Source organism: Rhamphochromis sp. 'chilingali' (genome assembly GCF_963969265.1).
Source record: "Rhamphochromis sp. 'chilingali' genome assembly, chromosome: 18".
Taxonomy (NCBI): Eukaryota; Metazoa; Chordata; class Actinopteri; order Cichliformes; family Cichlidae; genus Rhamphochromis; species Rhamphochromis sp. 'chilingali'.
The window spans coordinates 14,786,311-14,803,324 of record NC_137945.1 but is presented as its reverse complement, the minus strand read 5'-3'; the positions used below and the strand labels follow the sequence as shown (position 1 = coordinate 14,803,324).

General features: G+C 42.8%; 1 protein-coding gene across 1 annotated transcript; it reads right to left on the bottom strand.

Annotated features, from left to right (window-relative positions):
- Window positions 1–669: 669 nt before the first annotated feature.
- Window positions 670–12,053, bottom strand: shha (sonic hedgehog signaling molecule a). Its single transcript, XM_080864437.1, has 3 exons — window positions 11,405–12,053; window positions 6,343–6,604; window positions 670–4,599 (listed from the first exon to the last, which is right to left on the bottom strand). The coding sequence occupies exons 1-3, from the start codon at window positions 11,702–11,704 to the stop codon at window positions 3,914–3,916; spliced, it is 1,248 nt and encodes a 415-aa protein (XP_080720563.1). The 5' UTR covers window positions 11,705–12,053; the 3' UTR covers window positions 670–3,913.
- Window positions 12,054–17,014: the final 4,961 nt, after the last annotated feature.

Below are 17,014 nucleotides of genomic sequence, written 5' to 3'. Positions count from 1 at the left end.
CTCACGTAATGCATGTAATATCTGTGTTTTATTACATTTGAAGAAGTCACAGAGCTATTTATGCTTTAAGAGCCATCTAGGGGACAGAGTGCAGACTGGAGTAGCAGAAGAATCTATTAGCCGACCTTTTGATTGGTGGACGACCCGCTCTACCTCCTGAGCCACAGCCTTCTCTTCCAGAGAATATTCTGCTTTTCCAGTCATTGCTGTTGTTCCAACTTGCTGTACGTGCATTCGAACATATCTCATCTGTTCTCTGAACTTAAGACTTCTGTACCAAGCAGGAGCAGGGGGGCCTGCCTGGATTACCACTGTTTGCTAGTCCAGTGGATGGAGGTTTCCATCTGACGACAGCCGGGTTCACTGAGGAGACACATAACTCTAAAGCAAGTTGCTTCACGGCTTTCACTTCACCAGAAGCTCCTTCCAGCTTCATCGCTGTTATATATTTCATTTATTTATTTTTTAACCTGGTGCCATCATCTCGGATGGTTTGACGCTACAAATAATGATTGATTGGTGTGTTTTCATCCCGATCACACGAGTCAGAAGAAGGGATCGTGTTGTCTGCTGGATTATTAAAAAAACCACAACAACAACTGCATTTGGTCTGTTCTTTATGTCTTATATTTTGAAAATGATTCAAGATATTCAGTATTTTATGTAAATTGAAAATGTCACATTTGATACCAGAAACAGGTGTGAAATAAACTTCTTGGTGACCTTTCTGTCATTTAGCCTTGTGTAACTTTGAGTAGAAATAGATGAAGCAGAATGAGTCCCAGCTAAAGAACTATTTTGTACTCTTACTTGTCTTAAAGTTAAGTAGTGCTCATTTGTAAACCCTTGTTACTGGTAGGGTATGCTTTCTATAAGTATGAGGGACGAATGCTTAGCACTGTTACCTTGCAGCAAAGTTCAGGGTTTTAATACAGGCAGCATCACTCTGGGTGGATTTTGTGTTCCTCGAACAATCAGAAACTTGATGCTGCTCAGCTCGGCCAAATATCAGAGTACAGAGTGTAGAAAAAGGGGCCAAAAGGTGTAACTATGTAGCTGTGATTCTGAAGTGGAAAATTTGTTGTGGTGTGTTCACCTTAAACCATAAACCAGTATCAGTTTATTCAAATTAAATAGTTTAGTTGGAAAACCACAATTGCCATTTTTAACCAAAGTAATGGGTGCATACTCTCCCATCTCTGCAGGCCTGTATCCATCCATCTATCCATGCTGGCCTGTCACAAAAAGTTCTGCTTTCTTCTTTGCTCTATTAATACTACGTTAGTAGGAATAAAGGGACATCTCTCAATTAAGGCCTTGTGGATTTCTGCTTCCCTCTAACTTGCCACTTCCACATTGAGCACTCTGCAGGCTGCTGCCGCGAAGCAAAAGCTGCCTGCAGAGAGGACGAGCTCTGTCGTTTGCAGAACTCTCTTAGAAACGGGGGAGTTTTGTTTTTGCAGAATGCCAGACTGTTCATGTTTGCAAATGTCAACATTTGTAAAAGCCGTCGTTGAGCTCCAGCAGACTGAGGGCCCCCAGAGGGATTAGAGGAGGCTCTGTTTACCTGCTCTGAGGAATGCTGCCCTGCACCGACGCTTTTGTATCTGACAGGGACCCAAGGTCACAGTGCCGGGAGAGATGGGCCGCTTTGTCCCTCCCTGAAGTTTCCACCTCACAATATCAACAGCACAACACAATGCGGGAGACGAAAATGGAATTCCTGCTCATGTTGCAACAGTGTTCAGAAACCCAGGTTCAGAGGCCCCTTTTACCTTTGATGGGTCTGAGTGATTCACCAACATTTATCTTTTTTTGTGTGCATGGGCTTTTCTTCTTTTTTTAAATTTGAATTTATAGTCTCACATTTTCAGAACTGCTTTTGTTCTTCTGCTTGACTGTATGATTTTGCTTCCAGCTTTACAAACACTTTGACTAGAGTTGGTTATATAAAAATCCCTTTTCCAGAACTTCATTCAGGTTTTACGTTAAGTATTTACACCCAGCTGCAGAATATTACGTCCAATTGTCTAATTTAACCACAAGGTGTCGCCCTATCACTGAAGATGATATCTCCAAAGAAGCTAATGCTGTAATCGATTTGAGAAGATGTGCCGCCCGATGCCAAAGCGCTCCACTAGAGGACAAAAACGCATCTCTGAGAGCTCACTATTAAGTGCTGCATGCGCACTATAAGTCTATGAAAATACTGCAGGATTATAGTGATTTGTTAAGACTAACAAAGCTGTAATGTGGACTAGTGGGACTGCAGCGTTTCTTTATAATGAGCCCCGACTGTCAGTTACTGTCGGATGGAGCGATCTGACCTGAACCAGCAGACGCCGAGAGGCAGACCTGTGGCCAACAAAGACGCTTCTGTTTAATTTGTCTGCGCGTTGGAAGTTATTTGCGGAGGGCAGACCTCGTTAAATTTGACATAGGCTTTCAACATTTCGCAAGCATGCAAAAGGTAGATCAAAGCGCAATATTCTCCCCGGTTTTTTGTGCGTAAGACATCCAATAGGCTGTGGGGATTCTTTTGGCGAGGGGCGGGCGTGAACCAAGCCAATTGATATATCTCTTGACTGAGTCCAGATTATAATTTGGTTGTAAATGTCCAAATAATATGGCCAAAAAGCCCCCGTCCTTCCCACTACTGTGTGGTTCCTCTGGCACTGTTTTTTGAAAAAGACATATAACAACTCCAAGTTTGAAAATGTTCTTTATCTCATTTTATAATAAACATATAAATAATAAATTCTAGACATTTTTTGACACATCGCCCTGTTATGAAAGTTAACTGGTAGGTCTGCCTATATATAGTCTATTCAAACTGTGCATCAGCCTGCAGTTCATTTCTATAAAACTATTTCCCTATTACAAAATATGAAAAGAAAAATAAGATTTTAGTACATTTACAGGAGTTACTTATTAATTTATTTAACGAAACGGTTTCAGTACTACGTTAACTGTTACTGAATTGTCAGAATCTGCATTTGATATTATTTTTTCTCAAAAGAAAACAGAAAAGAAACACATACACATAAAAAAGCAGAGAATGCAGACATGGGGCAGAATATCTGTCCCTCTCCAACAACTGAAACGAACAGTTTACAAAATAATAAAATTCTTAATAAACCAAGCGGTACAAGATTTTCCAACACTTTCCCAGCTACTGTATTTAAATTAAAATATATTTTCATATCTTACACTATTTCAAATAACGAAATGTGATTCGGTAGCGATCTGTCAAAATCTAATTTACAATTCTGTGTATAAAAATATAATTTATGGAACCCCGCGAGGGTTTTTTTTTTTCCTCTCTCCCCAAAATATAACAGTCAGCTGATTGTTATACAGCTGATTATTATACTTTGACAGGCTGTAAGTTTCATATATATGTATATATGTATGTATGTATGTATATATATATATATACATACATACATATATACATATATATGAAACTTACAGCCTGTCAAAGTCAGCTCCGTTTTACATGATCTTCTTTCTGTTTCCGATTTTTTTTTCCCATTTTTCAATTTTTTTCTTCATTTTTCTTTTTTTTTGCATTTGATATTTACAAAAATAGATTATGCACAATTTGCTGCTCACACAGTTTCAGAATCCATTTATGTGACAGCAGCAGAGTTCACATGAGAATAAATTATTCAAAGAGAAACTTTTTAAGGCTCCATTCATTCTTTGAAAGGGGGACACATCATGGAAAAGTCACTGAAATAAATATCCCAACTCCGCTGGGGCCCTTGTCATGTCACGTCTGTCTGTCAGTTCGCTTTTTTTCTTTCTCTCTTTCTCTTTTTTAATTATTATTATTATTATTATTTTTAATCTACTGTATAGTTCGTGTGTCCTACATTTAAAGTCTCGTTCTGCTCCTGTCGCAGCTGTTTCAACTTGGGTATACCGACATTCCAAGTGGATGGATCGAGTGGCTGTCCAAGAGCCATGTCCCTAATTGATAAAGGATTTTGGAGTACCAGTGCACTCCTTCGTTTTGTACACTGCTTGGAGGCTGGGAGCTAAATAGGAACGAGGACACCCAGTGGGCGAGCCTGACGGGTGCCAGGGCCCAGTGTGCCAAGTCGTGGTCTTCGATCACTGCGTAACAGGACGCAAGGACCTGGTCCACCACGATGGTCCCCTGTGAGGTCACGGGCGCAAAGGAACCCTCGTGACTTTGCGTGTAAATCCGTTTGACGGTCACAGACTCGAGTCGACTTCGCTCTGCGTCAAAGACGAATACTTTCTGTCCAGGCTGGACTTGACTGGCGAAAATCGCAGACATCCGCTTCTCCGCCTCGCTGGAGCTGTTGCGGCTGACGAAGACGAGATGCGCGGCGGTGAGGGTTATTTTCTGGCCTGAGTCGGTTTCGATCACATAGAAGATCCTCCTCAGCATCGAATCTCGGTCTATAAACATGACGAAGTCGGTGTAAATTACATTTCCGTCGTCATCTGCTGTCATGACCCTGTCGCCGCTTTTGAGATCTTTGACTGCTTTCTTGGTGCCATCCTGAAGAGTGACCGTGGAGGATCCGGGGAAGCAGCCGCCTGACTTTGCTGCCACTGAATTTTCTGTTAGAAGAAACAAGAAAAACATTAAGTCGTTTTTCTCACTGCGAGACTTTTATTAATAATTTTTAACGCGTGCAAACAAACATCACATGCGCTTTGAACATTTCCAGCCCAGAACTCATTCAAAGGCCCATTCATAATAATTCAAATTGACTGAAAAATCCACCTTTATCTGTATTTTTTCTGCCTCTACACAACACGGTGGGCCATATGCATTTTGCATAATGATGTCGGCTCCTTGATGCCAGATGCGTATTAGCTTAGCCCACGTTGTCTGAGACGGGAAAACTGAAAGCCCTGGCTCATCTATTCTTAATTAAAAACCCCAATGAAGAGCAGGCATTGTTATTCTAAATCAACTTGTGGATCGAGCTACTCTCCGTAAAGAACACTTACGCCTTTCCCAGCTACTCTTCCCATATTTACTCAGGTGCAGAAACCTCTATGTGACAATTCACACAAATAGGCGACTCACAACTACTATTTACCCAGTGGAGCCACTTTTCCAAGCCTCTCGAGTTGTAGATTTGAATTTAAATGAGGGCCCGGACTCTTAAATGCTTTCTGTTGTGCAACATCAATGTCCCCCCTCTCCCTGTCTACCACCTCTCCCTGCTTTGTTGTCAGTCTTGATGACAATAATTTTGGCCTTGGTGGAACTCTTCACATACCAGTCTCTAGGATCACACTGTCCTGCACAGAGGGAGAAAAAAGGGTTTCCTACTCAGAATTTGGGGCTTTTAATCTTCTTTTAAGATTCCCGAGCATGAAATAAGGTGACAACTGAAAACCAGATTTACCCCAAACCAATTCAACATTGTTCAGCCAAATCCTTTTGGTAAAGTCGCATGACCTCCAATGACACGTCGGCCTAGCTCATACTGTGATCTCAAAACGTGTGTGCTGAATGATAAGTAAGGGATTTATCAATTTAAAAAAAAAGAAGAAGGAAAAAGCACCATGGTTCATCAGTCAAAGTGAGGAAATATTTTCTGGGCGTCATAGGTGTCCAGTAGTGACGACCTAGGTCGATTATGAGCCTCGATAAACCCCAAAAAAACCAAACAAACAAACGGAAATGAAAATTTTTATGATTTTCTCACATATAATTAAAAACGATTACCAAATTCACCTTGCAGCACTTATTTTTTATCAGAGAGCGAGAAAAATGTGCTATTTCTAGGTCACGCCGAGCACCCTCGTTAGACTATGGTAGCGGTTCCCACCAGGAGACAGTGTGGGGCGGTGTAAGATCAAGAAATAAGCTGCAACGAGAAACGCTTATAACGCCTTTAACCGGGAAATGCCTATACATCACTCAGAGAAATGACTATTTACAGTTTCATAAAAACTATCCAGTTAAAACAAATGAAAAGATCTGAAACATCTGACCTCTGCACTTAAATGACCCCTCAAACACTAGGATTCTGTGATTAATCACTGAAATCATTGAATTGATCAGTGGTCACACTTGTCTACAATAACCATCAGATCAGTAAGCCCATGATAAGTGTTATTGTGACTCTATTTTACTTTCCCATCACAATCAGCTGATACAATCTAGTCTTGGGTGAAACTTTTCCAGAAGATAAAACAGGACTGCTGCTTCCCTGAGCTGCACCTGTTGTTACAAACGATTGCAATCACGCCTGATGGGAAATGCGCGCCGTTGTCCTACAGCCAGTGGTGCGCATGGCAGATTATCAGCGCAGTTCTGTTTTTCTTTTTACTTTGGAGCCATACCTGCTTTCACGGAGCAGTGGATGTGGGCCTTAGATTCATAGTAGACCCAGTCAAATCCAGCTTCCACCGCCAGCCTGGACAGAGTGCCGTATTTGCTCTTGTCTCTGTCTGAAGTGGTGATGTCCACGGCTCTGCCCTCGTAGTGAAGAGAGTCTTCTAAATGGTGTCCGTCCTCGTCCCAGCCCTCGGTGACCCGCAGCTTCACTCCGGGCCACTGGTTCATCACGGAGATGGCTAGCGAGTTCAGTTTGTCTTTACATCTCTGTGGGAACAAGAAATGAATCCATGCATCACCGGAACTGCCCGAAACACCACCACAGTGCGCAAACATCAGCTTTTATGAAGTGAAAATCACTCAAATCACGCGTTGCACTGACACAGCTTAGCTGACGAGAGAAATAAGGGCTGATAAGCGGTCAGAGAAATAAAATATTAGATCACCTAATCAGCCTTCCGACAGATTTATTACATTTCAGCAATTACCCTTTGTGCCAGAAGAACTGTGTGCTTTATCATCATTTCCACCTCAGATTCCGGTTCATTTTCTGCGAAGAACATATAAAGCATCACACTGTAGCCCCCACACTCATGTGGTCATAGAAGTGGGGTCGTGCTGGTGTCACTTCACTCTCTCCTCCTCGTCCTGCATGACCTGCTGTTGCTGTGCGCGCTTGTTTTTTCTTTCTTTCTTTCTGTCTGCTCTTGCTATTTCCGCACAAAGTTCCAACTTTGTTAAACCTGCACCTGTCTGCTCCCTCATCCCCGCACATTATACCCTTTGTCCCAACTACAAATCGCAGAGGAGCACAACTAATAAGCAGCTTTGCTAGGGAGGCTCCTTATCGATCTATATCTATGATTTTAGTCGAGAAAGAGAGGATTTGGAACACGATGAGATTTTAGTACATGAGGACTTTTGCCTTTATTGGGAGGACAGTGCAGACAGGAGGGTGAAGAGAAGCTCATCAGCAGACAGCAAGGTGGAGAAAAAGTGAAACTAAATGGCCTTCTCGTCCAAGGAATGAAGCATCCCACGTGGCAATGTGGCAACGTGGTCCAGCCAGGACCAACACACTGGCTGGACTTTTCATTACCGATCAGGAGACATTCCCCGATCTATTCTAGATCCAGTAGCAACAAAAAGAAGAGGTGAAATGTTTGTGGGCAAGAAACACATGTGCACACACAGCAAAAGTGCCCCCCATGTGTTGTGTAGAAGCTGATGCAAACAGGCTGTTTGTTTAACGAGGTTGAGTTACATAGGCTCATATGATTAACAACTTTTTTATATTTAGATATTTATTATATTTTCTCACAAAAACGAGCAGCGCTTTAGTTCATAAACACGCTCTGACGGAGGCAAATTCCACATATTGACCATATGTGTGGATTTTATTGCTTAGAACAGAGAAAAGTAAACATCTGTTAAACCAGATCCGCCAATGTTGCCCGAGTAACAAAAGCATGAACACCACACAAGGGTTAATATCAATTAAAGATTAAAACTGGACCAACTGAGGCCTCTCGCACAACTCCATCCCCCCACCCACCTGACTCCCCTGTTTCCTCCCAGCTGAGGTGAAACACTGGAGCTGAACTGCGTCTCTGATCCTGAGCTTGCATTTCTCAGTGTTAGCAGCAGCGTCAGAGGGCACATCTCGGGTAAGAAAGCTGCTGATGAAATATTGATAAGGCACTGCATTCGCTTCACTGGCCTATAACATATGGGTCTTTGGTCTTGGAGAGGTGCGAGCAGTGACCCTTTTCTATCCAGAAGTGTTGCATTAAAGACAACATTAATACAGTATGAATTCACGAGTCTGCATTAGGCGATGAATGAGGGAGTCGTTTGTCAGTTGCTTGTTTTCTTTAAATTAATAATTGATGTCCAGATGATATGAAGATGATCTTCAAGAGCAGCTGCCTCCTTAAAATATCTGGAGTTGGTTGAACCCTAAGCTCTCCGCGCTCTAAATGAAGATGCCTGGCCTTCTCCAAGACAACTATTCTGGACGCCGAACCAATATGTCAAATAAAACATCACAAAGAGTCTTTTCAGTCCAGCGGCGGAGGGAAACTTTCATTACTCTTCTCCTGCAAAGTCTTGGAAACGTGACATGCCTTCTTAAGTCGAGGTGTTTTGGCTGCTGACTAACAGACTTGTGAAATATCCCAGGATTGCACTGGGGGCAAAGAAGAGCCCACTGCCCTCCCACCCCCACGCCACGGTTGGGACAGTCTGAGGTCTTCAATCGGGGATTGTTCACACAAATCTACCCGCTCGCATAACAGAAAACAAAGTCATATATATCAGTCGCTGTTTTATGAGCATATCACACTTGTAGAATGTGTTGAATTAAAAAAAAAAAACCCTCCTTAAAAAACCCTTCTGCATACTGAGAGAGACTGTCGGAGTCAAGAGCCGTAAAGCTTAACCTATTTATTAATTCATTAGGTCGTGTGCCGCAAATCAAGCCAAATTCTGCTCAACCACCATGAAGCCCAGCAGGGCGCCTTGGACCGGCGCTTTGTGCTCGGGGTAAAGTTGTTCAACAGCCTGCCTCTTAATCTTTTCACAAATGATTTGGTTAGAGGAAACACTTATCAGCTACCTGTCAGTGCAAACAAGCCGCCAGCTCATCTCGTTTCCAACTCGTTTGCACTGCAGGCTCTTAACACTGTTACGCTTGGAGGGGGAGAAGAATAGATGAAAAGTCTGGCACTGGGTCTAATGTAAAAAAAAGTAACCCCTGACATGTGGCTTACAGTTTTACTTGTTTAAAGAGGGCAAATCAAAGTTGTTGTTGTTTAATTTTAAGTCATTTTATTGCCTTAAAAATCCCTTTGGAGTCTTATTTTGTCCCACTTTTCTGCGTAGAATGTCACTTAACACAAGTTGAATTCACGAGGGTCAGCGACAGGTGAGCATAAGTCTAAAAGCCGTGGAATAGCGGGTGATGGTCCTAATCAAGTCAGGACCCGTCACTTCGTGTATCTATTCGTAAATGTCTCTAAAGCGTATTTGTTGGCAGCTCTCTGGGAGTGCGCTGTGTCAAACTAGTTAGGAGTGCTTGTTCAAGCGCTTCTTCGAGTGTATAATCTTGGCAAGACCTCACTAAACTGATTGACTGATTAATTCATTTATTGTACATATCTAACGGGGCTACTCTAGACACGTGCCTTGTTTCATTTATGAATACAACACCTATTTTCTAAACCGCGAGATAACGAAAGAAGTTCAAGGCATTCATGCGTAAAACTCCGTGCGTAAAAACCCTCTGGATTCATGCATAAAGCCTTGGCACGGCGTAAATCCTCATGTGATAATGCTTATGTTGCTTGCAGCTACACTTACTCTCCTTTGGGTGCACATGCTTCAATCTGGTGGCTTTACAGTGTCATATATAAAAAGGATAATCACACCTGTTTTAACTTACTGTGGCCTCCCGCTGACCAAAGGTTCTAAGTTCAAACTGTGTTTCAAGCCCCGGCGAGGGGCGCCTAAAAGTTCTTTCGTGTACATTTTCACACTTAGAGTCGGTCGCCGTGTTTTCTGTAAACAGTCAAGTGGGAAATGGATCACGAACAAACCCAAATAAATCCAACAAACAAAAAGAAACCCCCAACAGGCCACGCTGCACAAGCGTATGGTGCCACATGTAATCACAATTTATCAGCTCTTCCACCTCCCACCGTTGTTCGTTTTGATGCTGACCTGCAAAAGCAAATCCTTATAGGCATGCGGGTCTTTTTACTCAGAGTAAAAGCTTGGATTAAGACAGGTGCTTCTTTAGTTCAAAGATTCTCGAAATAATGGTTAAATTAAACTATGTTCCTGCTAGAGACCTGGAAACCCCCACGGAGAATCCGTTTAGGTCTCTAACCCCTCGCCTTGGTAATCACATCCTCACACTACTGTAATTTCACGATCCCTGCGTATGAGAACCTATAGGTGTATAGCAGAGGAGATGTGGGGAGGGCTGAGCGACGCACGCACTGTGAATATTTTATTGGAGCTCGCCCTCATACGTGGTGCTAGGCACGGGTTCAGGGACACCGGCGCGCGCCTTGCTTCATCACCACCAGCAGCACCACCATCACCACCTTCATTTTATTATTACTGAGCCAATATCACCCAAGAGCTTTTTAATAATTCACCAGCATCTAAGTGCTAAAAGTCATGCCGAAGAGACGCGACATCCTGCAGCCTGGAGAGAAATCAAGGCATGTCTCCGATGTATGTGAGCCTCTTCTTAGCTGCACTGAACCGGGTATAAGGTTTTAAACTGACTGGCTGCAAGAGGATGAGATATTTAAAACAGACGCCATCCTTCGTGCAGGTGTATTGTAAAACACACCAGCACTCCTGTGCGCCTTGCTCGTGTAATTGGCCGAGTCCCACCCATTTACCAAGGCCTGGACACTCTCAAAGAAATGTCAGTTTTCATGCACAGATGCACGCCACGCGAAAGGCTAAATTACAGAAGGCTGTGCAAGGAAACGTCTGAATGAGCTACGCCATGCCTCAGTAAGCCCGACTGTTAAAGCGATGCGCATCCCCAGGGCTGGGGTAAAGAAAAGGCGCTAAACAAGCTGCAACGTAAAGCCGAAATAGGCAGCAAACACAGAAAGTCTGCATGAAATCTAACATGGACGTGCCCCTGTAAGGCAACAAAACGAGCCTCCCATAGATACAAATATAGATATGAGGAGAGGGGCACATTAATATTTTAAATACACTGTCACAATCATGAAAGCCGAGTGTCCTGACTGTCCGCCTGCACATCACTTATCCAGCTGGATTTCTATATTCGCTTCAAGCCTGCAGCCTTTGGAAACTCCCATGCTGGTGTATAAAGCGCATCTGCCTTTGCAGTGAAGTTAAAAGGCTCAGTGTGAAGAGTTCAGCAGCGGGTAAAACAGACTTCACTTAAGGTGCGCAATCAGTCTGACAAGGGAGTTGTTGCAGTACGCAGTGATGGTGCGTTAGGAAATGGACAGTGGGGGCAAAAAAATAAAAATCACAATAAAATTAAAATAAAAGGTTATTCCGTCTCCTTACCTGAGTCATTAGCCTGTCAGCACCGGTGTTCTCCTCATCCTTGAATATGATGTCTGTGTTATAATTGGGAGTCAGTTCTTTAAATCGCTCGGAGTTTCTTGTGATCTTGCCTTCGTATTTACCGCTTGCCCCGAGGGTCTTCTCCGCGACGTTGGGGATGAACTGCTTGTACGCAAGAGGTGTCAGCTTCTTCGGATGTCTTCTCCTGCCGTAGCCCCTGCCCGGTCCGCATCCCATCCCAGAGGATACCAAGGACAAGCAGATGAGACCGACCAACGCGATTTTGGTCCAGAGCAGCATTTTTTTTTTTTTTTTTTTTTTTTTGTCCTTTAAGATCTCAAACGGGTCACCGCTGCTATCTCTACAGTCTGCCTCTCCCGGCTCTCGCAGTGTCCTTGTCTCCTCTTCTACTTCGCCTTAGCTTGGTCTCTGTGTGGCAGGTGCGGAAATGAACGCCTCGGATAAATGGTAATAACGGGGCAAATCGAAGGAGGGTTTAAAAAAAAGTAGTGAGGGAATTAAAAGCCACGGGATCTCTAGTCGAGCTGCTGCCGCTTGTGTGTGTGCCTACCGCTTTTACTGCTTTGTATTATAGCACCGATCTATAGGGGAGGGACTTCATTGGCGTCGACTACCCCTCCTGATGTTATCCCACAAAAATCTTAAAAGATTTCTTCCACCTGAGGGTTAGCCTCTGTTTCGAGGAGGAGGGGCTGCTCCATGGGAAAACATCAATTATAAACTGTCTTTTTTTTCCACCCTCCCGTTTTCCAGTGTTTCACAGTAAGTGAAGCACAGACAGGGGAACTTGAACAGTGGTTCTCAAATCTGAAGCAGTGTAGTTTGGTGAATTGATTTGTGTGGGACAACTTTGAGCGCAGAATGCGTTTCCCAGGAGAATAAAACTGCTCATGGACGTGCAGTGCGCAAAGGCTGCATGAGTTGGCTGTGACACCCCATATCCACCAGAATAAACGCACGAATAGTATGGAATAGTTTGCTTACAGTGCAGTGAGATAAGAGATTTCATTAGATTAGATTAGATTGAAATTTGCCTCTAACTTCGCGTCCCTTTCAACAACAACAGCGTGCCAACGCGAATGTACGCACGAAATTTGCTCTAAGGTCACTTCTTAACTTATTGATGGTTCAAAGGCACAATAAATCTGACAAAACATGGTGCTGTAATGTACTTTTTGGACTAATATTATGGAGATTTCATCAGATCTAAAAAGCAAAAGTTGGAGTAACATCAGTGCCCTCTGCGCGCTCTTGTTTCCTACTTTAGTTTATGCGTAAAAATGCATTTTATTCTCCAAAATATCATTCCATGTGACTATTTTTCAACACATTCATCTTATTTTCACGCAGGTTTCTGGAACTCAGATTCAGAAAATGAAGCAGAGTCCTTAAAAATGATGATGGGAGCGGGACAGACTTACAGCACAATAGTAGACGAGGCTTTAGAAAGCGTTAAAAAAAGTTTTAAAAAGCCACTTTTTATGGGGAAGAACCTATTTAGTGCGTAAAATATACTGATAGTGGGTAGCAACAATATTCTCTCCTACACAGTCAAAACCTACTTTACTCACAGATTCATAGTTTTGAAAAACTAACTTTCCGAAAGGAAAGAAATTATGACTTTTCTCGAGTATTAAAATAGATTTTATTTCAATCACCAACTCAACATTCTCATAGTCTCATTCCTATAATTAAAGGCCAATGAAGAAATATTTTACTGTTGTTGATTAAGGCTGTATTGTACCATGAGACACCACTGTATTCAAATTCAAGGTCCACACAAAACAGACATCTAAAATAATTCAGGAAGGACAATTATTTGTGTGATAACAACGAGTAATTAGAGGAAGACGGGCTGTTCTGAGGCAACTTTGGCTCTCATCACACAGACACTGTGGCACAGGTGCTCTGAAGTGAGGACAGATATGCCAGTCTTTGGTGTGGCTTCTCTCTCATTAGACCTCGCTCTGGCTGACCTCCAGTCTGGTGTTGTTTAGTCAGTGCCAGGCTTGTGGCAAAGCAGCTTGGGCAGGTGAGACCAACTGCTGGTCACTGAGACCACGATCATCAGCTCTTAGCCAAAAGATGGTTGGCACACTGCTGTATAACCCAGAGTAAGATACTCCACTACCAGCTTTCAGTCTGCAAATCACTACCACCACTCAGTTTTTGCTGCATAGATTGAGATTCTTAAGATGTCTTCCTTAGTCACATTTCAGCGCCGACGTCTGCAGATGTATTCAAACACAAAGCTGACAGCACTTGTGGTGCCCTGAGGGACACCAGAGGCACTGTTTAGCCTCAGGTCAGGTGTCACAGCTCTGGGATAAAACCTGGCATGCCACACAAACGCCTCAAACCCACAGGGAGGTGAAGCAGAGGTAGAAAGAGTCCTCAGAGGTCTCAGTCCTCCTGAAAAAGAGTAATAATACTTATATTAATGCTCACACTAACACAATTATTAAAGCAACAACCTATAAACTAACAAAAGAAAAAAAAGATGTTGAATGAAAATGAATTGTGCTTTCTAAAAACCAAGGTTTGCTGTTGGGATTGAACTTGAGTTTCTACTGCAGAGGAAACCAAGCATCTCTCAGTCAGACCTGGGGCAAATAGTATTTGCAAACATTACACTTCATTGTTTGGTTTTGGCCTAATTCGGTGCCAGATGGGTGTAGTTTGCAACTAAAGGCAAAGTAAATCACTGCACACAGTTTAGACAATTAAAGTATCTGCATCTATTTGGCGTGTGAACTTTTATTTGAGCATTTGCCTTGATCAGACGTCTTAAAACAAACACCTTCTAAGATCCCAGATTTGTGCCATTATGTCACATTATGTTACTCTTTTATTTACAGTGGATTTGCATATGAGGGTGGTGCAGAAAAGCAAAGGCCAGCTCTCTGAAATAATTCTGGAGGGATTGAGGGCATTACACAATTATTAAGAAGCCTGTTGCATGTGATGGCTAATCCAGTATGAGGCGTGAAAAACGGCCGATGAGTCATCAGTTTCTGGTTCGTTGTGTGTCCCATCTAACACTTTACCGTCCAAAATGTGCAAACGCACTTATGGAACCCTCTACCTGGTCCATCGCATCGTCCTCATCTGCTGCGTTGCGCTGCCTTTCTTTAGAAGGCTCCCTCTTGTGTCTGACATTCAAAGGAATCAAAAAGATGTGCTTAGAATCAGACTAAATCCACACCCACATTTGATTTCATCTGCCACCGTCTCGATCAAGCACAAGCGAGATGCAACTAGAAGTGGTTGAGTGGAGTTTAACCAGTGTAAGTCCCCCCAATTACTGCTTTAAAGCCTCCTCCTGTCTGAATGTTTTGTAACATTGTTAGACGGATTAGGACTAGAGAATAATCACGCACAAACATATAAGCAGTGTCAGGCTTTCTGTCTTGTTTTCCGTTGCTGCAAATAGGGTTTCCTTTCTCCCAGGCCAACAGAAAGACAGCCCCACCGCAACTCTTTGTGGTTTCTCCTCGCAGGTGGAGTCCGCATTCAACCCTTTATCCTGTTTTGAACTTTTGGCAAACAGTTTATAGCACGGACATGTTGCCATCTATCCTATGAGCATGTGTACTCTTTTGTTAGAGCCACAAAGTTTGAATAATCTTCCTCTAAATGGTTTATCTAAGCCGCACGCATCAAGCATTAAGCAGAGGTAAAGAGTCAGAATTCGGCTGAACAGAATCAGGTGACTTGGAGCTAATCTGTCAAGTACAATGGAAATTTCACAATACAGTATCTAGAATCACAACCCTCAGCGTGCCCCCGGAGTCTGTAAAGGCATTTTATTTGCACTCTCCTGCCGCTCCCAATACTTAAACATTAAACGCCAAGGCTAGACAGGCAGAACCTCTTTGAACTGCAGGGCAGGGTGAACTCAGTGGGAGGGGAAGGAGTTGAGTGAGTGGAGAACGGGGGGCTGGTGTTTGTGTGTTATTCCACCAGGTGAGTCAGCGCTGGCCACCGTGCGCTGCAACACCATCTCGGTCTTAAGCAACGGTGATAACAGAGGGAACGGCTCAGAGGGACTGACATGTGTCTGTTTACTTTAATGCATAACCGTACTGAGAGTTTCTGATGAGGCGTTGTGAAGAATTTACATCGAAAAAAGCTGCTGTTTTTGTGGAATCTTAGCCGTGTCTTTAACGTCCTAAAGAAAAGTGATACACGGCCGATATTACTTCACTTCTTCTCCAAACCGGTTTCAATGTCATGACGGCACAGGCGGCCGATTTCTTCCATTCTACAGAAAATATCTGAGTTTACACTTTAAGGGGTACAAATGTTGTAAAAAGAATAAAAGAGGGGAAACCAAGCAGACTCATGGAAAGCTAGTTTCAGCTGCAGCAACCTCCGAAGGAGATTTGTGTCTCTGATTGGAATCGAACCGGCTAATGCAAATGTGCTAACCACTGCAGTTTATTTTCTTCACCTCTGAATATATTTACTAAAATATAATGACGACATTCATCTCTAGACTAATGTAAATGTTTTTTGTGTGATAAAACATCTAAACAGCTAATACATGAACAAAAGCCTCACAATGTTTACGATCTGAACATCTCTATTTTCCTGAAATCAGTTCTTCCTCACTTAAATGAGTTCATATACAAACATTCAAGTGGCTCAGTGTGTTTCCAGAAACTGACCTGCGTTCACTTCACCAGTGAGTCCAGTGAACCTGTGTCCTACATTAATATTGTAAGGTCGCTACCTCTTATATAAAGTGCCTCGAGACAAATGTTATTGACCAATAACTGGGGCTATATAAATAAAATTCAATAGATCTAAAGATAAATATTTGCTTTCAAAGAGTACTTATGTGTCTGTGTTACATCTGTATTATGTCCAGTTTCACTCAGGCTGTATGCCAAGGTACTGACACCAAAGGACACCTTGTGCACAACTGAGACACCAGCAGCATTTAATGGGATGTGGCAAACGCATAGATGAAAGAGCATCTACTTGCTTTTCAAAAGACGATGAGGAGCAAACAATGTGCAAAACTCCAGTTTTGTTCTGAAGAAGACTTTTAAAATTTCAAACATTATCTAAGTGAATAAGAGTCTGTGGGGTTTTTGTATCTATGTTTTATAAAAAACCTCAGCGAAGCTCAGGGATGACAGCGTTTCTCCTCAGGGGAGAAAGGTTTGGGCTATTTTGTGACAAATAGATGTGAGGCTGGTCACTTCCTGTGCAAAAACCTCTGCCTGCGGACACAGACCCTAAATCACAGCAAATTAGACAATAAAAAGACGAGAATACTGCATGATACAAGAAGTTGGATGAAGTGAGAGGCTGTATGCGCGGGTGTGTTCTTGATACCTCTCTCTATGTACCAGTGTGAGAAAACCCTGACTGCAGCCTCCAGTCTGCATGTTCAGTCAGATTATATTTGGGCTTTTGTGAAAATAAGCCAAACCTTTTTCCCTGGAATTTCAGAGTTGATCACCTCATACAGGAACTTCAGCAGTCTGGATGAATGTGTCACTGCTTTGTTCCTCCATCTCAGCCTCTGAGTCTGCTTAGTATTGATTCAGAGGAAAACTCTCAGCTGCAGAAGAAATG